Source organism: Strongylocentrotus purpuratus, unplaced genomic scaffold (genome assembly GCF_000002235.5).
Source record: "Strongylocentrotus purpuratus isolate Spur 01 unplaced genomic scaffold, Spur_5.0 spur5_scaffold_2, whole genome shotgun sequence".
Lineage (NCBI taxonomy): Eukaryota > Metazoa > Echinodermata > Echinoidea > Camarodonta > Strongylocentrotidae > Strongylocentrotus > Strongylocentrotus purpuratus.
The window spans coordinates 2,643,289-2,669,575 of NW_022145605.1; the positions used below are offsets into that span (position 1 = coordinate 2,643,289).

At 36.5% G+C, this 26,287-nt stretch overlaps 1 protein-coding gene across 1 annotated transcript; it reads right to left on the minus strand.

The window, feature by feature from the left end:
* Positions 1–64: 64 nt before the first annotated feature.
* Positions 65–25,088, minus strand: LOC115926902 (serine/arginine repetitive matrix protein 1-like). The gene is made up of 6 exons (XM_030992518.1): positions 24,656–25,088; positions 6,927–7,486; positions 5,002–5,116; positions 3,336–3,528; positions 1,584–1,786; positions 65–132 (listed from the first exon to the last, which is right to left on the minus strand). Exons 1-6 carry the CDS (start codon positions 25,086–25,088, stop codon positions 65–67), a joined length of 1,572 nt encoding a protein of 523 aa, XP_030848378.1.
* Positions 25,089–26,287: the final 1,199 nt, after the last annotated feature.

Below are 26,287 nucleotides of genomic sequence, written 5' to 3' on the forward strand. Positions count from 1 at the left end.
GGCAGACGACGCTCCGGAATTATTTGCGGCGTTGTGAAGAGAGGTGTTGGAGTCGATAAGGATGCTAGCCACTCGGCCAGCCGGCGCTGATTGGCGATTTCGTCGCTTTCGTTGGATTGCTTTGCTGGAAATCTAAAAAATCAACAAGAGTGAAATTCCTTACACAGGTAGACAAAACTCGAGAAGAAGAGAAGAAACCGAGTGCTCGATTCAATGATCAAGTGTTCTTGTAAACTTTATTTTGAAACGCTTCATTTTCAATACGTGTGTTAATTGCTCAACCTAAATAATCTCTGACGTCAAAATCACAGTTTTAATAACCATCCCTTTTCCACGGATCAATAACCAACCCCTTTGAAATTGTCTTCTCAACATTACCAAAACTTCTCCAGCTTCATACGTGCAACAGGACTACACAGGGCTCCAACTGTTTATTGAGAAATGGCAACCCTCTGATGTTGATTCCTTCTGTCCTACCTAAGTACCTGCGTGACAGTATTGGCCTCAAAGTTAAATATCGCTTCGTTATTCAGTTTTGAGTATTCCAGAAGGAAGAACAGTCATATGGTTTCGATTTCCATTGGCTTAGATTGAATCTCTAATCCTACGCTAAGCTACTCACGGTCGGTATGTCCTTGTCTGCCCTTGATGCGGAACCTGATCGAGGGCGATGGGGAACCGTCGGGAGGGGCCTTCGCTTTATGGATTGCATGGATCCTCCACTCATCGAACGGCATCGACGTGCACCGCCTACGTGTTTACGAGCCACATTGACTTCTGCAGAGAGAAAGGTTAAGGGTGGGGGGGGGGGCATGGTAAGGGATTAAAGTCATTTGATTTATATGTGATAATTGAAAATATTTGGCATATATCACATTCGGATAAGTCATTACATTAATATTGAAAGCAAATTGTTTTTCAAAATATTTTAAAAAAAATTAATAATTACGTCAACTTTAATAATACGGTCCGTTAGTTCAAGCTTTTTACAAAACTTAAAGTTCCAAGTTAAGTATTGTCAATATATGTCCAGCACGATATCTAGTTCAATTAGTAATTTCGATTCAACCTCTTGTGGAAACTTATAGAACATGGCTTCAGATTCCAAATGGAGAAGCATGAATCATATTTGACATTTAATCATTGACAAGAACAAACTTCACATTCCCACGAAATATTACAAAGTTTGTCAGCATTGCGGCATAAATGTTCATATTGCTTCACCAGTCTTTGTCCTGTTGAACAATGTGTTTTCAGATAATACATGGCTCTCTTTGCAAAGCGTTCTTAAATTTACATAATGTATGCAAGATTTAGGTTTTCAAATCATCCCCATTACAATCTCAAAAACGTCTATCTCCATATTACCAGAAGTCAATTTCAATACCCTCATCCATCTCCTATTCAAATTTGTGAACATCACATTGATGAATTTCTGAATCTGAAAATTATATACGATAGGCGATCGAAATTGATTTCTTGGAAGCCTTTGCGTTTGTGTTCCCGCTATTTTTAATGAAAATACACATCTTCGATATTTCGAAAAGCCAAAGGTCCTACACAAAAGAAATTATGAAACGAACCGTCATCAGTGACGAAGTCATAAGGCTCTGGCCCGGTCTTAGCTGCCTGATTAGGAGGAGATGGTGCTGCTTTAGTCGGTGTCCTAGGTTTCTTCACCGGTGAGTTCACGGGAGTGGTCTCTGGACTTATCGTCTCAGAACTGGGTGGTCGATCAAGCTGTTTATTACTCCGCATCTGGTTTGCAAGGCGCTCCACGGGTGACCTAGGTGTAGGTATAACCATTGTTAATGGATGATATTGTCGTTTAGTAAACGAAAAAAATGTGTAATGACGGTATTTGGATCAGCAAAGTCGAGGCAAAAATTGCCAGTCCTGACACGACATCAAACGATCAACGAATTTTCTCATTTAAACTCCATTAAATTATTTACAGGCAGAGTGTAAGTAAATTTCCGCTGTACTCCTGAGCATAGGAGTAGAAACTTGGTATTTTAATACATCTGAAAAGGAAAGGCAATCGTTTAAGTTTGCAATGCCTGCTCGTCGGTGTCAAGCGTCTTTGAAGACAAAAAGTATCCTGTCTGAACTAAAACCCTAAAGCGAATGTTCCAATATTTAATATTGAAAGCAACAAGTCAAATAAACGACATGCCTAGAACTTTTAGCCAAGAACAAGATACAAAATAAACATGTTTCTATAACGGCTTCTATCCGTGAAGACTTAATACTGCTGTTGCCAACCTGAAAATATTCCTGTAACTGACTACAAGACTGGCCAGGGATTTGCGTCATTAGTGAGGGCGTGAATTAGAGGAAGATAAATTGAATTATCTTCTAGTCAGATCATACGATATGAATACAGATTAAAACATCGGTTCGACAGACATAAGAAGAAAATAATAAGCGCGCAGTCTTCGTAACATAGCAACCATCATGACATAGCAACAGAACCACCACCTCCATGCAATCTATGTTCATTTATTTATTGCTTGCACCATGGTTGATTTAGTTTTACTGTGGGCGACTACGTGCTAAAAGGTTGCGTTCCTGATTTCTTTGACGCTATCTAAATGAAAAGCCAAAATAATTCCTTATCATGTTGCAAGCTGCGGCTGGTAAGTATTACTTAATGTCAATCCACTAATCGAATTAACGTTTTTGGAAAACATGAAATTACACAGAGCGGCGGTAGCGCAGGAAACAAAATATTGAAATGTGCCTTTTAAAAGATACTTTAATGTGAGGAAACGTGCAGCTTGTACACGAAGTTGTGACTCGAAATCACATTGATTTCTAAATGTAAATTTGTCTTCTTTTGGATTATTTCCTTGTGAATCAACGGTAACTGAATTAAAGGCGAGACTGATAGTCATACCCAAAGGCAAAAACAATTCAAACCCTTATCAATCACTTTATGAAACTAGCTTCAACTTGGTGGGATCTCCTTTTAATATCAAAGCTCTGCTACAACAGTTCTTCTATGAACAAGTTACCACTCGCTAAAGTCAGAACATGTGGTCTTCAAGAAGATTCCAACATTGACTAAAAGATTTATATAGTACTAAAAGTAACATTTATATAGAATTTTATATTACTTTTCCAAGCACAGTACTATTAGTAGCCCGGATTTGGCAGAGCTAACCTCATAAGGCGCTCTGATATTACGGAAATTTATTCCTAATGGGTTCACATTTTCATCACCTGGGTGGACAATGGGAAATCCAAGACGTATTCGATTCAGGGATTCGATCCTTGACCACCACCACCACCACCACCACCACCACCACCACACTTCGGAAAAAGATGCCTACCTGGTATAAGGAGGAGGATGCTGCAGAGTAGCAGCAGGTGAGCTATTCCCTGAGACCACTCGACCTTGACCATCTCGGAAACTGAACTTACGTCGGCTAGGCTGAGGAGTGAAATAACGGTGACGACTCACACTGTATTTTTCCATTTCTGACGGTGATATTCCACCTTCCAGTGTTCTATTGCGAGATAATTCTGTGATACAATAATAATATTGATAATTTCTTATCATAAATTCGGCACATTCAATATACTCATGTGTACCCGACCAGGCGGTCTGGAAAGGAATATGTCAACTAAATTACATTGGCCCACATGCCTTCCTTCCAACACCTCTCGAGTGCTCGAATATATAAATATATAGTTTGATTTAAAACAAATCTTTTAGAACTGATCATTCCAATGTAGTAGCCCTCGTGCTATTCAGCATGTAAAAATATACAAACTTATTAATTATCAATAGTCATATCTAACACTGTAGTTTTTTGTGATTCTGGATGCTTCAAATAAAAAAATAAGAAAAATTAAAAATTGGCTTAGAATTTTCTCCTGAAAATGTCAAATTAAGCTGCATGTGGGTAAGTAAGACGAGTGTGACCTACAAAGACATTTATTCAATTTCATTTATATACCACATTAACTTCGAAACAAGTGTCTATCTTGTCCAATCTTTATGATGCTATTCATTCTAAAACGTTTTACATTTAAGTGCTTACTTAATTAGAATAACATAATGGTTAAAATGATGAGAGAAAATGTACAGATATGAATAATGGAAGAGAGTAATATAAAGGAATATGGCAGGTGAAAGAAATGTAAAATTAAGGAATACAAGAGAGGAAGATCAGGTATTTAGTCATAGATTTCATTCAATATAGATCTCTATACCGATAATGAAGTCACATGAAATTATAAAGGTTCATAATTCTAACAGACATCTAAAAGTAGTTTTTCCCCACGTACATGTACATGTCTCACCCGGAATGACGACATTTTTCTCAAAGGCCCGGATGTAAATGGCGATCTCTTGATTGACGTGACATTCAAGCGACCTGATTGGATGATGAATTAAATACAGAATACATGCACATGCAAAATCATAAAACGTCTATACGATGAACGTCATGAGACTATAATGGTACAGCTTCGAGTCGTGTACTGACCCCCAGTCACAATGGAGTGACTTGTACGCATGCAGCTATCGGTTACGGAAGCAGTTAGCCAGGAGATGAAAGGTGCATTTTTAAAATCTTTTATGAGCTATTGTCTCGAAAGAGTTTATTTGTAGACTCGAAACATGCTTCGTATGTAAGGTGAACTGCGAAAAAGAAATTGCGTACAATAATATTTCACTGTATACTTATGACCGGAATCGCTATTTGATGTGTTTTCTCGATATGAAAAAAATATGAAAAGAAATACACTGCGCTTAAATGAAAACAAAACAGTACTTTATTTGAGAAATTGTGGTTTAATTAATTGCAGTGAAAGTTATTACAGGATATGAGAATGGAATATTGTCATGCTTCAAATATCTTTTTCAGATTAGCCAGAATAGAATCAGATTTAAAAATATCTATAATGATCAAAGATCAGTGTTCATGCAATGACCGAATAAGAGAGACTAAGTGAGCATACACCTCTCTGTTATAAATGGTTTTAACTCACTTGGCTTCGTGTTTTCATCACCAGAATCATTTCTTTGCTGTCTTTCACCTCGTCTGGTTCGAGTGTTAGACGAGGGGTCTGACTTCCGACGACCAACAGGGGGCTTCGATGGAGCCTAGCAAAGACAGATACACGGGGAATGATGGTATGTTATAATGGGGCTTCTTGTCTTAAAAAAAACCCTGATGAAGGGCGTTAGAGGACGGAAATACAGCCCTCGACTTTTTGTATACAAACGATCTATTCCATTTCATTGACCGGCCCTCTGAACAAAGCCAACAAATATGATTAGCCCTCTATCATACATACTGACCAGTGCGATGGATTCAAATCGATTAAAACTTTATTTGAGATTGATATTATTCGTATCTCTGTGTTATTAGAGAGAAGCACTTGTATGTAAGCCCTGATCAGAGTACCTGCAATTCAAACCAATCGCAACTCTTTATAAGACGGGGTCCAGATCTTCAGGGGAAAAGTTCAAATTATCCAATTACCATTTCTCTTAGTATGCGATTGAGTTTCTCTTAAACGAGTTTAGATAATCATTAGTTCGTAATACTTGCGTGCATACTTTTAGCATATCAAAACTGACATGCAAATTAATGTAGACATGTTTTGAAGTAAATGTAACATAATGTTGTTCTCGATCGGTTTCCCCATCCAGAACACATGGTATTGGCTCTGTTTATTAGCTCAACCAGGGACGTGATAGAGAAGGACAGGAATCAAGCCGCTCTCCTTTGACCCAATGCTCCAAGCCGCCGAAAATTTATGCGCTAATCTGCAACTGTTGACCAGGTGGTGAGATAAAAAAGCGCATGAAATTTCAGGATTTAGAATTCCTACATCAGAAAATGGTATCACTGCAACTGTTCGCTGTCCCTTCCAATGATTTCTCATCCATTGTTGAATGTGTAAAGAGTAGAACAAGCGAACACAAACTTGTGTACTTTCATCCTTTTTTAAACTTGAAAAATACAAAAAACACGCGAAAACACGCATTAGCAAACTTAATGTTATTGAAGATTGTAAATCATGGATCAAATAACGGGACATTAAAGCATGCACAAATTAGCGCATCATCCTAAAATATTGAGTTTTTGACAGGATGTAATTTTTCTTTTACCAACTCTGGCACACAAATTAAAGGAAGGACGGAGTTCTAAATTTGAAAATTTGTTTGATGCACTATTCCCAATAAAATCCCCATATAAAGTTTTTGATTTACACTGAAATTTTGCCGGTAATTTAATATTTTGTAATAAATGTAAAACTGGTGCCTGGCTTCCGAAATTCCCCGCAGTGGAAGCGCGGTTCGGAGCATGGAACTTCAAAGCCAAGTGGAATGTTACACATCCCATTGTTACGCTTTAGAACTCAAGAATGCATTTGAATAAATTACAAGAGTTTCGCCTCCTTTTCTTTCACCTCCCTGGCTCAACATTAGTTCAACATTGGGTCCTTGCAGGGTATCCGGCAACTGACTGATTCACCTTAAATACATGCACAGGTAAGACATTGGGTTGGGTGAGTCATGTTACAGACGTAAATGAAAATGAGTTTATTCCCTAGGAGACAGGCTAATGTAGACTAACTTGATGTCATGTCCTCAACAGGGGTAAGGAGCAAACTAGGAATACCCAATGAAATCATTCACAACGACTTATATTGCTTTTTTTTTTTTTTTTTTTTTTTACATAGGGCACTCTGTGATTGCAGTTCGATAACTGAAGAGGAAATCCCAGATTAAATTAATCTACAAATTCTAAAGTAATGAATAAAATAACAATTTCAACCAGTAAAAGATAAGCTGAATCAGCCTATGAAAATTAAATTCTCTGTATACAAAGTTTGAAATGATTTTATTATCTCATAAATTCATTCCGTGAATGGAAAACTGAATTTTAAAATAATCATTTTACCCTTCGCTTGGGTTGAATGGGTTCGTCCCCGTCATATTCCGGCGTAACTCGGAGCCCTTCCGGTGAGAAGACACTTCCTGCAGTGCTAGGTGTGCTCGAGATGCTACTAGTCTTGCCGGCACCAGTCCTGGCTTGTGCACTAGGTGGCTTCAGGGCTCGTTTGGTCAGTATTCCTGCACTCGCGCTTCCATTCCCGCTGTCAAAGCTCCCATCAATCGATCCCGTTTGCTCCCCAGAGTCCGGGCTCGGACTCCCGAAGGTTCCTGTTCGCTTCGGGATGGTCAGAGTTAGCTTGGGCTGTCTGGAGCCATTTTCCTTGACAGGGGGTGTCTGAGGTTTCTGCGAAACTTGAGGTTTGGCGGAGGGTTGAGGTTTAGCGGATGGACTAGGTTTTAAAGCCTTCCTCTTGGCTGGCTGTGGGGTGTAGTACCGGTGACCAGGGTGAGGCACTGAACCGTTTGGTGTAGATGGGTTTTGGTAGTCACCCTCCTGGCTCTGATAATGAACACCATCTTCTTCGTCCTGCAGCCGCGAGAGACTGCTCGAACGAATGAGCCTCCCTGAAAGTAAATGTAAAAACACTTCAATCAAAATGTTTCTGACATGTTAATACTATATCATCTCCATCAAAGTTGTACATAATTTTACAAATGACTAGGAACTAACAGTTCAAGTGGCCATAGCAATATGGACAGATGAACTGAAATTAGTGGCTCCAAATGACAGAAATAACGACATTGGTGAGATAAAGAGAGAGTGAATGTATATCATGAAAGTCGGACCTTCATTACAAATTGTACAACTGTTAGGAAAAGTAAGGACGCTTAGAAAATAGTCACCAAAGACTAGGCGTAAATCAAAGAAAGAATTATGTTTATATCAAGAGCAAAGCTGAGAATGAGATCATGTTGTTCTTTCTAGACTATCATTGGACTACCTTATATTCATCTGTAATAAATGTTAATGACGCGGTGCATTTGGTTGATAAAACTTTCCAAAGGAAATAAAATTTGACACAATCCTTGATCATGAACTCGCCTTATCTCCATAAAACTCATTTCTGTCACTTCTAATATTCATGAAGCTAGCTATTTGAGTATAGGATTTCGTTGCTTGATAACATGGCTTTTCATCTTAAAGCCACACAAACCCAAGTCATGATCATATTACGTGGCAAATAAAATCTCGAAGTTTTTTTTACACACCATTTGGTGGTACCCTGGGAATATGTAAACCCAAAATTATTTTAAAATCTGAATTAAGCTCCGAAATTGATATCCCCTTTTTGCACGGACTTCAGTACTCTCCTTATAAAAATGAAGCAAAATACTGTTTGATGAACATTTTGCATTGGTTTGTTTATACATGAATAGAACTTGATATAACTAGCAGTGCAGAAGTGGTGATTTTGAGAAATCTTTACAATTTCTACAATTCCTCAACTCAGCACCTTAATTCTAAGGGTGAACCCCCTTTGAACTTGTACCGTCGATCAAATCAATTGTATTGAAGTCCACTCGTCATTTACACCGACAACGAACACTGTTTTTTGGTCACAATTTGATCTACAATCATGTTTATTCGAAAAATAGACATAATACAAGAAACATTCAACATAAAGAAGAACAAAATCATGACCAGATATTCGTATTACTTCCTCCTCCCAGAAAGTAAGTGGAGGGGATATATAGCAGTGGGTTAGAATGGTTGAGGGTATTTTAGAACGAAAATCAAATAAATCTACTATGACGCAGGTAAGCAGTCAAATCTGAAATACCAAGTCACTCACTTTGCTTTGGCCTCCCCCTTTGCCCCCCCCCCTCCCCCTCCAACCCCATGCACTCAACAGGAGGATCGGAGATAGCAATAACAGGAAATTCAGGAAACGCACCTAAAAAGATTTACTGGGCGTAGAAATCCGGCAGGATTTTCACTCCAATGGTGAACTAGTCTAACGCATGTTAGTCTGTGTATAGGCACTCATCTGATTAAACAAGTACTACATCCAGTGAATATCAAACGTATATTTATTATTGTTACGATGTCTGAAAGTTTTACATCAATATCACAAGAGACTAAAAGAAGACAGCAAGAGGGGCGAGTGGCTTTGAATAGCTTCAGCAAATTTAATGTGGAAACGTGGGGAGAGAGGGGGGGGGGGCAGGGGCATTTATTAATCAGAAACGTCTATCGTATATTGACTTGGGGCACGATAGGAATGCCCTCCGGATCGACGCCAGACGCCCCTGGATAATATTAAAAAGCAGGAATGTTATGACAAAGTAATACAATCATGTATATGCGTTTGATAAGGCCTGAAGTGATTGTCGAGGACGCGGGTAAAGGTGAAATATAATTTATGAGTTTTCGTAATAAGTCTGTATTCCTAAGTATAGGATAATATCATGGTGGCAATGTAGCATCGTGTGTTTAGCACCTGAAGGGCGTTAATTCTGTTAGTTAATTCCTTCCTGGCTCCAAACAGACGATTAACAGTGTAAGTTAGAATTTGGACCAGATATTGATGCCACTATGTGCAGTACAGTGTGTCCAAATCTGTTTGCGAGACTCTGCATTGTAGTGTGACTTCACACCCATAGTGTCAATTTATTCCTAAGACCTAATAATAATTAGTCATTATAATGTACTACGTTAATATCAACCTTTCCCAATAACTTACAGTCAGTTCCTTTTACGAAATGCAATCATATTATTTACCAAACTTTATCTTTAATTTGTCGAGGTCATCTCCACCTTTACAACAAAAATCAGCTTTTATACACAAGAAGTCCAAATTATGCCTGAATATAATCATAAAACAATAAATAAAATGACATTGTTTTAGATTCATTACATCATTCAACTCTTTAAGAGTTCACTTTGTCACGATTTTGCGGGGTTCGTGCTAAGAAACGGGTCTGGAATCCTCAAAAAAGGAAACCGCGGGTTAACCTTTTATTCCGCTTGTTTGCCATCGCAAGCTTCCGATTTTAGGGGTAATAAAACCCGATTTGATAAATCAATGACAAGATATCAACAGCACTATACACTAAACATGCTAAAGATTTTACTCCTGATGCAATACATAAATACAAAGTGTATGATAGGGCCGGGTCGGGGGTGGGGGGGGGGGGGAGTTCCTGCTCACCTAATATTTAACTTGAAATTGACAATAATTTTTTAATCGTATGATCTCATCTTAATCCTTATTTTCTAAAGAGCAGGTGTGCCGAAATCTCATCGAGATTCGAGGACGAACAATGTGATTTTCACATGAAAAGGCGGTGGTGTCAATTTAACATCGCAAAAACAAAGGTTTCCATTTATGTCTGGGCAGTCACTTACTTTACACGCAGTTCGTGATTTTTGACGTGAAAGGTGGCATTTCGAGGCTTGTGAATGAAATTACTTAGATTAGACTTTTCTAATTAGATTTTACATTTTTTTGCACAAATACGTACCACTAAAATATAGATTTCGTGTTGATTGTGTGTTTTGATAAAATGTTAGAATCATACGCGTATGCACAGACAAGGCCACTCTTGGCCATTCAATTAAAACAAGAAATCGATCGGACATGATCAGCTAGAGGAACTTTGTATCTTCCGGAGAATACTAACTAAACGTTCGTGTGTGAGATCAGTTGATTCAAATCTGAAAACGGAAGGAAAAGGGATTTTTCAAGGAAGAAACAATGATTAAAAGGACCTCCTGGCTACTATCAAGATGTGTGGATTAAGCAATATTGTGTACTTGTGCAGTGGTGTATCCAGATATAATTGATAAACGGGGAATGCATGGGGATCCCTGCCAAAAGGGCAAGCGAAATGTATCTGAATGGCAAGTAGTTGTTCGTTTATAAATGAATCAACAACCGTGACTGTTTTTAAACCATGATTCGCATGATAGCATTTGCCAAAGTATAGGCATACACTTTCAACATATCCTGTCCATTTTACACAATATATTAACATTGTCAGTTGAATTGAATTAAATTAAAATTGAACATCAAAGGTAGTGGATCTAGAAACGAATGACTTGGTTGTAAAAAAGAAGAAGAGAATATTCTCTTTTTTAACCGTCAAAACAATTGGATGTCATTCGTAACAATGATAGTCAGATGAAAAAGAAAATGAGCCAATCCTTATACAGGAAACTTCTCATCATGACAGCGCAAAGTCATTAATTTAGAATCCTATTCCGGTATTACCTCAAAGTTAATTCAAGTTTTGTTTATGTTTTTTGGCTAATGTTTATAAATAGTTTTGTTAAAAATCTGCTAGAAAAAAATCCAATCATTTCGAACACTTTGTCAGTTAACAAGTAACAGTCAGCTGTGATTGTAAAATAGATCATAGTAACCTGCACCTGTCGGACGATTAACAGTCAGACAAAGAAAACAAATCACACCACTTTTTATTTCCAATGTGACTGATTGTAAATGATTACTTATCCAGTAATGATACATGAGAGCGCTAAAAATGATATCAATTGCAATTATTATTTAACTGTTTATTCGGTAAATAAGCGTTTGAATTCAAAGGCAGTGAATACAGATACAAATACAATACATGTAAAATGTGTTGTGCCAGTTAAACATTATTAGGAAAAGTTATTTTTGAACGAGCCGCCTGCTCTCTTGTATTTTTAGGTTGAATCCTTCATCACGTCCATCATGAGATTTTTATTCCCGATGTAAAGTTTAAAAATACATGTATATCCCATGAATGAGCACATGCGGTTCGCAGGAAAGTGAATCACTCTTTTTAAAGGTAATGTTTAAGTTCTGTTTAACAGAACGTTGGCATGGCAATGAGAAACAACGACGTGGACATGAAACTTGTTGAATATGGTGTCTTAGTGTTCATTTTAAATGATTATTACCCTAGATGTTTTTTTCTTGACATTCCTTCCATGAATTTCCCGATTTATTTTAGCATAAATGTCACACAAAAAGAAATATTCAGAGGATTTAAATCAATTTCCGTCTTCACTGACCGTCTGGTTGTCCGATAAATGACACAATATGTTAGTAAAACTAAATCAGATTTAAGACAACGGTGTTAGAACAATACATCTCATTCTTGTTTTAGTTTTAGTTTCATTCTGTATTGTAAGGAAAGCTCATTGTTTTGTGAACGTTAATGTCGTTTGAAAAGGTCAGTAATATGGAATTGTGACAATGGACTTCCATTTGGCGTTGGCTGATGAGGGCCCCTGAAAGAAAAGTAACTTTGAGAAGAATCAATCGAGACACATATTATCATCTGTCTAGATGGTCTCTGTGGGTTTCCATGGTGAGTGATTGTTCATGGTGGGCGAGTATACTTCATTCCGTCATCATCTCTTCCCTATATCTTTTCATTTGTTTTTACTTTCTTTTAAATTTTATTTATTTATTTGAAACGCCCCTACAAGCGGGTTCTTTTTACGATAGCGTCTAATTATCAATATCACTTCCACTAAGGTTTAGTTTTACCAACATATTAAGTCATTTATCGGACAATCAGATGATACCAAAAGCCTCCCATCGTGACTATTCTCTGGCTATGCTAGCAGAGCATTGGTAGTGAAACTAGAATCCAAATCCGATCATGGGTTCAGAACTTTGAAAGTATGTACCTAAACTGCCATATAAATTACCAAGTCTCTTAGATCAGATAGCTCTTGGCGTTACAGATGCCTCGATTGCTCATCTAGGAGCATATGGATAAATTTCAGTTACACAACACTTTAACAATATTTCTAGACGATAGAAAAACGACCAGTGGCACATATTAATTAACTTTGATATAATATCATGTATTACTCAGATGGTTGATATAATGAAGGATCGATTTCGTTCATGTTCTTACTGGTTGTTTATTAGACTAAATTTCAGATTTACTTAATCAATTACGGTAAGAAAAAATGATAGTTTTAATGGTATCAATCTTTAGAGCCAGTGGAAAAACAAATATTATATTATCATATCAAATTGATCAGGATGAGTAAAACAATCTACATACCATCGTTCACTGTTGAATCCATGTCTTGGTGTAATCCAAAAATATCAAATCCCTCCTCAACTATTTTACCTCCAAGATTTGCAACAACAAAAAAAGATTCAGAGACAAAGTTCGATGTCTAATCCATCATGCTCGTCTTCGCATACAAAAGAAAATACTCGAATAAAATCACAGAAGTCTGCTCAGGTAGGTAACAATGATCAGTAGAATACGATGAAACTATTCTCTTCACTCCTCTGACAAAGTACTTTTATTCAAATTCAAACCAAGTTGTGAATTTCCAGAGGTTCAAGTAAAGGTACGTCTAAATGCTGTGTACCCCTGCTTTTCGTTCCGATATAATGAAAGCTTTAACTCTGTAGATAAAGTTGGCAAAAGAAGCACCTCAGAAAAAGATTAAACCGACATTGATCCCTATGTATTGATTGTATATGATGAGAAAGCCAACCTGACATAGGATTATATACCCATATCGCCTAAAATGTAGTATAGTGTGCAGTTGGTATCTATAGCACCACAGTTTTTGATCGATCACCGATCTGTTTGGAGTTTGCCTTTTAAATACTTCCGTCGAACTATTCGATATGAGTAAGAGAGGAAAAAGCGAGATAGAAAGGAAGGTCAGTTGAAGAGGATACCATTTCCAATCAGGGGTGTAAAGTTACACTTTAATGATACAAATTGGGTAATATATTAATTCAGGTCATATAAAGTTTTCTGTAGCGTTTTGTGGGAATCCACAGTCAATCTGACGAAACGTGCCTGAAAAGTTGCAGAGATATATACTGTCGAGGCGAGTATTACATGGAACATGGAGTTGATACTGGAATTAATAGAAGATTTAAAATGGATTGAATATCAAGATCACATGTTGCTGTCTTTCGTTCAAGGGATACAGTCATGTTCATGATTTCATAAAAATATGGTTAGTTTAGAAAGTTTTGAAGGACGTTGCTGCCTGAAACTGCAGCTGCTGAAGGCACATAACGTCTGCAGTGTAATCAAATTATGGGGTAAAGAGTTACAAAATGGTGAGATATGAAAATATTGTGGATGATGATAATTATAAGCATTCAGGAAAATATAGGACCGACTGATAGGAGTGAAAAGAGAGGGATTGGCGGTTATAGAGAGTGAGATATAGCGAAATGGGGAGAGACAGAGGCAGAGATACAGATAGAGAGAAAGAGAGAGAGAGCGCGCGATACGGAGAGACAGAAAGTGAGAGATAGAGAGAAGGGGGGGGGGGGGCAACCAGGACTTACTAATCTGATAATATATGATTGCGATTGTTTATAAACAATGGGTAAATGCAATTTTGACATATAAGCCTGAAACTAAAACGGCCTTGTAGATATTCGATGTTTTTCCTCTTCACATATGTGTTTAATCATTTACGTTAAATGGACAGGAAAGCTTTAAGGTCAGTCGAACTGTCAAACACTATTTTGTCGTGTATAAAACAAAAGGGATGTTATCAATTAGAATAACACTGGCATAGCTACGTGTACATTAGAATGTGTATGAAATCACATAGCAGAGTCCATGTCACAATCAAAAGTAAATAGCTACGTTAAATATTTACTGTATACATTTATAGACTTACAATATAGACTTGAAAAATGAAAAAAATAAATATTACGTATAGTAGTTATTCGAGTAGGCTATTCAAGCGGCATTCTGTGAGATTAAATGACTGAATGTTTTGATCTCTAAATGTGAGCGTAAAGATCATCAACATTTGCTTTTCAAACTGATATATTTGTCAACATACAAAACACAATCAAACGTCTAAAAATGGCGACAAAGAATTGTTCATATTTGAACCTCAATTGTTCACACCTCTAGTAATTATAACTGCCTTTGCTCCTTGGTTCTCAAGGCGATGGGCTTCATTAAAAAACAGAGCTTCATTTCAGCTATTAAAAAAACATACTATTTATTGATCAAGATTCTTTTATGTCGATTGGCAATCTGTACAACTTTTTAACATTTTGTCAGGGCCTTAGATCGAGTGAAAAACTATGCTATAACATAACTATTATAACAATTGAATTTATTGTTACCATAAATATTTATTAATAATCAGCTATTACCTGTTAGTATTCCTTTTAATCGGAAGTCATATTTAATTGATAATATTTTCACCATGTTTGGCAACCAAAGAAACACTACTGCAAATATCGGGCTTCCGTTCCCGGATGAAATGCTATTTTCTTTCTCATCTGTTTGTTTCATTTCTGAAAATATGCTGTGTCAAAATCCATTTCCTTTTTCTTCTTTTTTAAAACCAAGAGTGCTACATAAATATAATTGTTTTTTTCATATTTTTTAAAATAAAAAGAACAATATCTACCGGACAACCCAGCCGAATGATATGAAATTTCACAGATAAGATGCTGTCTTTTGTCATACATGTATGCTTAACCAAGCATTGTTCAAAAGAAAACACTTACAATATGACGATTTTATGATAAGAAGAAAATATCGATAAGCATCGAAGATGTTTAACAAAATAATACCATACAACACTGAAATCACGATGAGGTCATAACCCGGAAGTGGTCACAACAACGCATCAAGAAGTAACTTCCGGCCATTGAAATGATGCAATGCAATCGATTTGATTGAGAGACAGTGTGTCAAACCTGGACTGGGTCAATCTAAGTATTATACCCAACTGAAGACAAAATCTATCGATTGAAGTTGACCTGTAATCATCAACACAAAGTTGCAGTTAATGGATGAACAACGATTGTTTATTTTTGTATCTTTATGTTTAATTATAGGAGTTTCTTATTATTCCTACGGAAAATACGTCAAAAATAATGGAGGAAATATTTTGAACACCATCAACGGATAATGACGGAAGCAGAAATCCGGTATATATTGTCTATCATACATTATCTGCCTTAGTGAACAAGGACATTAAATAGGCTTGAGCTTAGGGGAAAATTTGAGAAAAATATGGGCCGATCATGTATATTAAAGTGTTAGAGGGAGGAAAAGGAAACAAGACAACAAGAGAAGAGATGAGAAGTTAAGAGAAGAAAACAAAAGAGAAGAGCAATGGAGAGATAGAGAGAGAAATTGGAGATCTAAAAAAAAACGACTGACCATTATGTCACATAACGAACTGTATAAACTCAATGAGAGAAAAAAAATACGTCGGAAAAAATGAGTACGAAGTTTGTTTGATTGTTGTAATTGTTTCTTTTAAAGTTTGAACCACATCTTCATGATAATAAGATGAGACAGAAATTCCGTATTGTTGTGATTAACTGAGGGATAACCGCAGTTATAACAATGCAAAACAATTTATTCACACGATTTGAAGTAAAGAAAAAAAGATCGTAAAATTTAAATGAAATACCGTGGCATAATGATGCCCCCCCCCCCTAGTCAAGTATCTACAACATGACATGATCATGAGGAAATAAAATAAAGTTGTTTGAAAATGCACGATTCATTACTTCAAAAGGAAAGGAGAAGCTGTGCTACCTGACGGTTAATATTTGGTTTGGATAGTAGCCAACTGATTGGGGACGGACAAGGTAATATAGCTCTTCCGTGAAATAAAATATAGAGATGAAAACGTCACAGAAGCTTTTAATTCCAAACAGTTCCTCCCGTCTAGAAATCAGTGGAAACTACTGCATTGGTTGTCCATATATGAGCTTCCGACACGGCCCACGTAACATCTTAATTATAACATGTATGAGGACCGTATAAAAGAAAGACGGGCGACAGAGGGAGAGAGAGAGAGAGAGAGAGAGAGAGAGAGAGAGAGGGAGAGGGAGAGAGAGAGAGAGAGAGAGAGAAAAAAAGATAGAAATAAAGAGAACGATAGAGAGAGAGAAAAAAAGAGAGAGAAAGAAAGAAGAAAAACAGAGAGAGAGGGAGAAAGAGAATAGAAGAAAGAAAAGAGAAAGAAAGAGAGGGAGAGAGAAAGAAAGAAAAAAAAAAAAGAAACAGAGTGAGAGAGAGAGAGAGAGAGAGAGAGAGAGAGAGAGAGAGAGAGAGATTGTAAATCAAAACAATATTCTAATATCCAGATTAATCGGCAAAAGAAAATGCAACATCATCATGCATCCTGATTAATATCAAGTCATTAGCATGCCTTTTTCATCGGAAGCAAACAACCTGTCCATGGGTAAAGGTAGAGGTTGAGAGATCAAAATATATGATAGTGGGACGAAATCCAGTTCTGTTTGCTGACATCGAAATCACAGCTGAATGACATGTTTTGACTGACAAATATTATGAGATATTAATAAACACATGTGCTATGATGAGAAGAGTAAATAGCTATAAATAAAAGCGTATGTAACATGCCTGATAGTGAGAAAGACTTGTTGTATAAGTAATGTCATTGGCATAATAATTATACTAAAATCAAATATAAAACAAAATGGGCTCCTTCGGAGCTTGTCTGAATATTTTCTTCAATTTGGCATTCGTTAAAATCGGAAGTCATTTTCAAAAGATTAGTATTTAAAACTTTGTGCAATTTAAAACTTAATCCAAAATCCAGACAGATTAACCCACGCCTGAGATTAACCTCTTAGTGACAAAAACAAAAGTCATACATCCGTATTTCACTCCGCTTTTTTAAATCATGTTAATGTCACAACAGTAACCCCCATGTTATTAATACTATACGACTGACAAGGAAAGAGTCCATGCTTTGGGAGTGGCGGAAACTTCAAGGAAGAGATGATACGAGTACCACACCCTCATGACATTATGTTGATTTTATCCTTTTCAGATGGAAAGGGGAGCTTCACGAGCGTCATAGCGAAGATTCCCACTAGTCAACTGTTAGATTCATTTTATCTCAGAGTTTATTCAATTCAAAGGTTATTCAACACTCCCTCATAAAAGCTTTTAAAACATACAAATACAGAATTGGACAACAACAAAAAAAGATAGTGATAACAATGGTAATTTATGAGAGCATTTGGGATAGGTAGAAAGGACGGATTCCTTATATAAAAGGCTACCCACACACAAACAGGAAAAAAAACAAGAACAGAACAAAAAACAAAAAAACATACTAAAACATACTATCATGTACAATCAGAGTAAAAAAAAAACATCTGCAAGAGAGTGTAAAAAAATTACTCAAATTTACTCTACCCTGGGAGCTTATATACTTAACATGGACGCTTTTCGTACTGCGGTGTTGCATGGTTCCTATTCTATTATTATATGTTTGGGCACATCCAGATCGATCTGTTAATCGAACACTGATAGTTCACGTTAATCATGATGTTATATTCTATATGAGGATACAGTCTATTAGCTTAAAGTTCTCAATTGTTTTGATCTTCTTAAAAGGAAACAATCGGATTCTTCGTTGTTAGGAAATGCGGTGTGGATTAAAACTACAAACTCCTGGTGTGGTATATTATACCGGTTGTTTTACTCGAAAAATGACATATGAGATATCAATAAACTCTTTTTCCCATACCTTGACTAGGAAAATACTTGTCCGGCTAAACAAATATTGTGCTAGCATGCAAGTACAGGGTTGATAAGGACGATTAAGTTACATTTGTAATGCTAGAACAGAGATAGAAAACAGTAAGAGGGCCGTTGTCTTTCAACAAAATTCTGAAAATAAATGCAATTGCAAGTTATAGTCATATTCCCATCATTTCAAGTCATATTAATTTTTTACAAAATTACTATTTGTGTTAAATGCCCAAACAGTTGGCAGATTTTTATGTACAGTTATTTTATTTCTATTTTGAAGACTGCAACATGAATCAAGATTGTTTTTTGATGCTAAACCTGAAATTATAGATCCTGAATTTGTCATATTTTAATGGGGAAACTTTAACCACATATTTCCGTATGAAATTATTATGACTTTTGTGGCATGTAGCCGCAACATTATTAAAATAATGTGGCTTTCTCTCATAATGATCGAGAATATTCTCTAGCCATATTTTCCAAGGAAAAGTATACCATTCGACCGCCTTGTTAGGATTAGTAATCTAGATTAGACGAGATATGATTTATTGTTGATTTTCGAGAAATCTGTCCACGCTCCAAAAGTTGCATGTCACAGAGTGAATAATGTAATACAAAGAGGATACAGAAAATGGAATAATGGAGTGGGAGAGGGAGGGGAGAAGGAGAAGGAGAAGGATAGAAGAAGGGGGAGGTGAGAGAGAGAGAGAGAGAGAGAGAAAGAGAGAGATTCCAGTAAAGCGGAAAATCTTCACCCTGATTTTCATTTAATTATTTTATCATTTTTACCGGGTGACTCTGGGTATTGCTAATGCATTTGTACACACATTTCCTTATTCCATTGCGTTTTAAATCCCTTCATTCTCTACTTCTACGGTTTTTACATCTACAATGTCTATTTTATCAGGAACCTATAACATACAAGCACTGCTTTTCAATTGGTTCCACACATTCTACTTAATCTATCATATGAATTGAGTATCTTGAGACGTGCTCACTATATATGGATATATATAATTTCTATTTCATATGTATGTCTATATATTTTTTGTACAATGTGGAACCAATAAACCTGAAACTTGAAACCAGTACCATGGCAACGCTGCATGTCATCATCGACTCAATCGTCCTCTGCCTACAGACTGACGTTTCACCCATGCACCTGTCACACTAACGAGACGACACCACATCGAAACAGACCGGTATGCGCCGAATGACCAAGACTTTGTTGATAATCGGCCGGTTTGAGATCGTTGGGGCAGGGGCAGAACCCATGTCATTAAACCCAGTGGGTCATCTTCCTATCCAGAGTGAGACGGAAACCTTTCGAATTTCCTCCTTCCCCATTGGCTGAAGCAACCAATTACCCCTTCCCAGACACTCTACCTTTGACATTTTGGTTTATGAAAAATAAAAATAAAATCATAAATACACCGTATATGAACAGTTGGTTGCTAATCTTGCTTTGCCTTAAAGCATGCAGAATGAAGATGACTTTGTGGTTGTTAGTTTTAACATGCCATTTTGGAGATGATCACTGCTGTCTTCACTGAGCCTACGGCTTTTGTTTAATTATGTAGGCTGTATAGGAATATATTTTTACTAGTAGTTGGGGATCATGGTCACAATACGACAACGAAGATAAGATTCAGGACGGAAAGAAAACGTTGTAGGTCAAAAATTAACACTTACGCAAAATTCTCCGACCGAGCTTTATTTCATAAGGGAATATTTTGCACTTAACTGATTAAGAAATTAAAAAAGAAAAGAGAAGAAAAAGAGGAGAAGATGAAGGAGAAGAAGAAGGAAAAGAAGAAGAAGAAGTATTAATCATTATTATTAGTAGTAGTAATAGAAGTAGTAGTAATAGTACTAGAGTAAGTAGAAGTAGTATAAGTAGTAGTAGTAGTATTAGAAATAGTAACGAAAGTAGTAGCAGAAGTAGTAGTAGCAGCAGTAATAGAAGCAGTATTAGAAGGAGTAGTAGTAGTAGTAGTAGTAGTAGTAGTAGCAGCAACAGTAGAAGAAGTAGTAGTAGTAGTAGTAGTAGCAGCAGCAGTAGAAGTAGTAGTAGAAGTAGTAGTAGGAGTAGTACTTTTAGTAGCAGTAGTAGTAGCAGCAGCAGCAGTAGAAGTAGTAGTAGAAGTAGTAGTAGAAGTAGTACTACTAGTAGTAGTAGAAGTATTAGTTGTTTTTGTTGTTGTTATACATGTAGTAATATTGTAACCGCTTAAGATTTTTCCATTTGTAGATGTAAAATTTGTTTTTGTAAAATTCATACCAGTGAATTTTTTTTTCTGAATGAATAATAAGTATATACTTAATTTCAGTTTTCGCTTTCAAAAGTAAGTACAGTAATTTGTTGAAGAATTGTAAAAAGAAATGGTGATACTATCCTGATGGCATTACTTTATTATTTCAACAACAATGCTGTTAAAAATAGCTACTTGATACAATCAGCATAATGTAGGTCCAATTTAATTCTGTACAAATCTTGATTTGTAATTTGATAACAATTATGAATAACTTTGGCGATAAGTTTACCCTTTTAAGGCGACGTAGGGCTAATCATATTCTAAGATAAAGATCGACCATCTAGAATTACTTCATTGTTTAATGATTATAAACAGTCAATAGAATACAGGGAGTCCTGTATGTGTCATCTTGACTGTCTTTTTCCACTTCACACGTAATCGGTTTGAGCCGCAAAACGGAAACATCAGTGGCCTTCCCTATGCGTCATCTCTTTACTACATAATCAACAGGGGTGTCCGTCGATTTTCGGGGGGGGGGGGGGGGGGTAAACACATTAATTGGAAGTATATAATTCACACTGTTAATCCAATATTCATGAAAGGGGTGGGGTGCCCAGTTGGCCAATTTACACAAAGATTGACAAACCTGTCCGTCGTCATAAATTTAAATTTCTATGACGCTATAGAGGAAATATCCTCTTTACTCCCGCTAGCATTGTGGATAGAGAAATCAATGCTTAAAATCTTGTAGATTTGCAGAACAAGATATTTGAATGGTACATTTCAACCAAACAAAAGGGACAAAACTTTCGGCTAAGAGAAAATTCAGGCAGAATCGTTATATAAAGAAAGTAGGAAAAGAGAAAAATACATACTTAGTATTATGAAAGGCACACTCTTATCACTCAATTACAATATACTTGTACATACACTTCATTTTACAATGTTTTCCATGAGTTCGCTATATGATACATATTTCGTTGAAAAATATTCTGACAGCATCTGTTTACTTGAAAATGACTTAATCCCTCCAATGTCCTTCTTACAGACACCCCGAGGACATTGCCAATTTACAGCTATCTAGTGATTAATATTCTCGTGAGTCAGATCGTGTGCAGGAGAAAAAAACACTTTATGCAGTTCAACACAAGCAGTATCTATAATTTCACTTCAAAACTATTTATCAAAGAAGGTTTAATATAAGCAAGCCTCATATCACAAGCAACCTGATAGCACTTAGGCGGAATATAAATACCCCCCCCACATTAAAAAAATATAATAAATAGGCTACCCGAATTCATTAACAAAAAAATATATATGCCCATTTATCGAATTTTAACACTTGATAATTTTCAAATTAATTTAATTATTTTCATGACTTTTTTTTATAATTTTCAAATTTAATTATTTTTTATTAGAATGAAAAAGATGAAGTTTGGTTGCAGACACCGGAAAATTATGAATGGTGTACGATGCAATGCATAGGAACATTATCAGGGTAATTGTAGGCGTATTTTTGTTTTCTTTCGTTTCAATATCCCTTTCGGAGTCCTACGCACAAGGAATTGGGTAGAACTATACACAGTCTGAAACATTGTATCCTACTCTGTCATATCGCCTTCAGATTCTCTTTGTAAACTCCGGATGAAATGATTAGTAGAGTATAGTGACATAAGCTATGATGACAGTCAGCTGATAGTGCGACAATAGTTCAATTAGGAGAGCAGCTAGCGCTTAGACAGGAATTACGAGTTCTGTTGTCGAGATTCCAAGATTCAAGCTTTATTTTCTATATTTGATATATACACAAAATTGTTTTCCATCGGTTTCTAGATGATAAGTTGCATTGTATATGAATGATTCATGTGATATCGATACGCTGTAAAAACGATATAAGTCACTTATAAGGTATGAAATTAGTCACGTTGATTAGGTCTAACAATATCATATAGAATTGACCACATTACAAAGAAAAGCTGAGGGATGTTTAGCCCCAATCAAAATGAAAATATTGGTAAAGACCTCTACTTTATCATAAGATTGAGTTATTAAAATAGTCTTGTATTACCATGATTTATTTATTTATTTATTCATGTTTTCTTTATAAAATGCAGGGTAGTCCCATTCAAGCCGCGAGGCCTGCTTTACAAGGGAGCACTGCTGTCACAAACAAATTACATTTCAAATATCTTACAATACACATACAAATACACAAAATATACAATGATAAAAAAAACATAATATAAACAAACTATAAAACATTTAATACAAATAGGAAATTAAATGAAAATGAAAGAGGAGAGAGAGTAAACGAAAGAGAGAGAGAGAGAGAGAGATAGAGAGAGAGAGAGAGAGAGAGAGGGTGGTAGTAATACTTCATGTGAGCGATCGCAAAATCATCTCACTTGAATTTCACGGACATTTCGTTTAAAAATTGGTAGTAAGGCGGAACATTTGGTAAGTATGGGTAGTGAGTTGAATAACTTTGCTGCTGTGTACGAGAAGGCCTGTTTTTTTAAATCGGCTCTGGATAACAAAAATTACTTTGATATTTTTTATATAAATGAAAGTTTAAAACCTAAAGTGGTGGAGTGTGAGTGTAGATCAACGTTTTCATGTATGTTATAAAATATCACCCTCAAATTCAACTTCAATTCTTATTTTTCATTTTCCCCACTTATTTTTCGTAAGTCTTGGTGACCAGACTGTCTTGCTAGTCATTCAAGAATAGTCATACTTAAATATTGGTTAGAAATTTATATAATCATAACACGTACTGCCAAGGTACTTTCATGTATGATCAGGGTGTAATAAACACTGTTCAGGAACCTTCATCATCATTAGCTGTCATGCGGTAGAGGGTTTGGGGGAAATCCAGTCTTTTTAATCTAACTTAATCAATGACATCATCCGGGACATAAAAGTGCAATGTCACAGCGAATGCTATCTCATTCCTTCTCAATTTAAAGAGAAATTATGGTTTCAGGAAAAGAACTGTGAGCCTTTTCATCAATAAAAAATGTATGTATTTCTATGCCATTTTTGTGGAAGAATCTCGCAGTAGCAGCTAGTGTTACTACACGGCTATCTTCAACCGTCTCAAGGTGAAGAGAAAGTTGAGGTTGAGGTGAATTCATTTTTGTGATCTTTTCCATTATCTTTAAATTCCAATATGGAAGAATATGATAGTAGCAAAGCGATCTGAAAAAAGAATATGCTTTTAAGACTTCTTCATTTTCCGAATTTGTCCAGAAGTTTTCTCAACCTCTCGTCCAAATTTTAGGCCACTAATGTTCACGCAGTCTCTGACTTTCACTGTAATCTTTAGCAAGATCTATAGTCATATTATCACTACGTTGATTCAAAACGTCTGTGATGTATACATCAGTGTTCCTTCCACGGTCTTTTGTACCAAATGTGTTTGTATCTAATTGTTGCTACGTAAACCTGTAGTAACATTTTATTTACTAATTAGAATAAACAAATCATAGGAGGAACATTAAAAAACATCAATTTTACGCATTTGAAACTTTTCAAACGTTGACCGAAGAATTTGTATCAGGAGCTGTATTTCTGGGCGATGATTATCAATGACTCCACAAAAGACAACACAATAATAATGTAAAAATGAAAACTAACCGAAAACATCTAACATTAAAAATTAAGCTATGTAATAAGACCGACGACTCCATCATCAGCCTTAAGATATAAACAGAATTTACCCCCCCCCCCCATCTCTCTCTATTTACAAAACGGGTTTTGAATACAGTTTTCGATAAGTATTACAAATATTGGGTACAGATTCGCCGAGCTCACGTTTTTTTAAAAATCCAACCAACTTTTTCCATACCCAACTTAAAATTGGGAAAAATATCAACCAAGTTTTTTTTTTTAACAAAATTCCCAAAGTTAGATGGCTGCATAATTACCCTCATGGCACATTCAATTTTACATGGTACTTTTTAAGAGTGATGGATTAAAAACTTACCATCCTCAGTCTCTCCCTCCTCTATTGATTTTGCCTTCCCACTGGTATCAAAGCTATCCCCATAACCATCATCCTCATCTATGCGTGGATATCTCATTAATTTCCTTGGTGCTGCGGCCGGTAGCATCGGTGAACATTCCTCGCCCTCCTCATCGACGTCCTCATCGTCGGTGAAATCATCCTCGTAGTCGTCATCTTCCAGTCCGTCCGTATTTTCCAAAACGGCGGTCAAATCTCCAAACGCATCGCTACTGAAACTCTCAAACCCGACACCATAAGTTTCATAACCATGTGAATCCGTTCTGTTCAAATAATCGTGTTTCGAATCACCGAAGACATCACTATCAACACTGCAATCTCCGTTTGGAACTCCGTTATTCGATTTCGCCCTCGCCGTCGTCCTATCGTCTCCCAGGACGTGTCCACCGTCCATGTTGCTTTCTAGATCAATGTCTGAAGCGTGTTCCATCAGAGATGAAGCACTGTCTATCGAAACACCACTGGCCAAGCTAGGAGTCACAACCGATGACAAACAACTTGGATCTAAATTTGGCACGCGCCCCGAACCCTCGCTTGAATCCCCCTCCTTACCCCCTCTCTCAGCAGGAAACGTGAGCACCGCTCTGCGCTGGGGAGGGGGTGTTTGCACGCGCCATTTGAACATCGCAAGCCCACTATGACAGATGATGAATATAAAGCAAACAACAACATCTAACAGAATGGAAGAAATCTGTCACGCTCAAGCTTAATTACTCAGCAAAAGCCTGTTGTTTTTATAACAGTCTAGGGTCTTAATGTCTCATTGATTTTGTCTAGTGAAAACTGAACTTTTGACATTTTATTTACGAAATGCTAGCAAAAGATTTATAGTAAATTCTTCTACTCATATTATTGGTATTATATTGATTAAAAGTGTTGTTTTTCTACATTATTGTCACTATGTTTGCTGTCCCATAATCATTGATAGATTCAAAGTGCTTTCGTTTCAATACTATAGTATATCAATACCACTAACTTTCTCGCGTCATCTACTTGTTCATCAGCTTCTAATATCGAATACACGTTAGTCATAAATGCAACCCTTAGAAAATGATGATTTGAAGTATAGATAGAGGATAGAAATGGGTTATTTTATTAATGATTAGCCTTTTGACATATACATTTTCCTCAAATATTTCCTTCAAACTTTGGACATCTTGATTAAGAACCCATTTTCTCCAGAACAACCAACATGCAAACAATCGTGACCTGCAAAATTGATTGGGGTTGAAATGGCTTGAATCAAAGAAGATGATCTAAGGTTGCCTTGCCCGAGGAAATAAACCCCCAGTCCAAACCTCGCTGTGAAATATCACAAGCATTCGCTCCGATCGTTATTCTAGGACACCCTCAACAGGATTATTCGCTTAATGTTAAACCTGAAGAACAAAAATAGAATATACCAGGTCTTGATGAACCCTGGAGGTTAAGGATGAGGATATGAATTGGTCTTGATATCAAGATCTATGACGAGCAGGATTCTAATGAGTGTCAGACAGCTCTCCATCTTGTTCCAGTTTCATCCCATTGCATGGATCAGGAATGACGTCATCATTATTCAATCACGCGGGCCCGACGATGATGAAGTTTGTT

Bases quoted from the DNA above. Each gene is read 5' to 3' on its own strand.
- LOC115926902 (XM_030992518.1), bottom strand. From the start codon at position 25,088: ATGGACGGTGGACACGTCCTGGGAGACGATAGGACGACGGCGAGGGCG. The intron at 5,117-6,926 runs GTAAAATGATTA...TGTCTTTGCTAG, and splicing joins CCATTCAACCCAAGCGAAGG to GCTCCATCGAAGCCCCCTGT. The intron at 133-1,583 runs GTTCGTTTCATA...TTGATTTTTTAG, and splicing joins TGACTTCGTCACTGATGACG to ATTTCCAGCAAAGCAATCCA.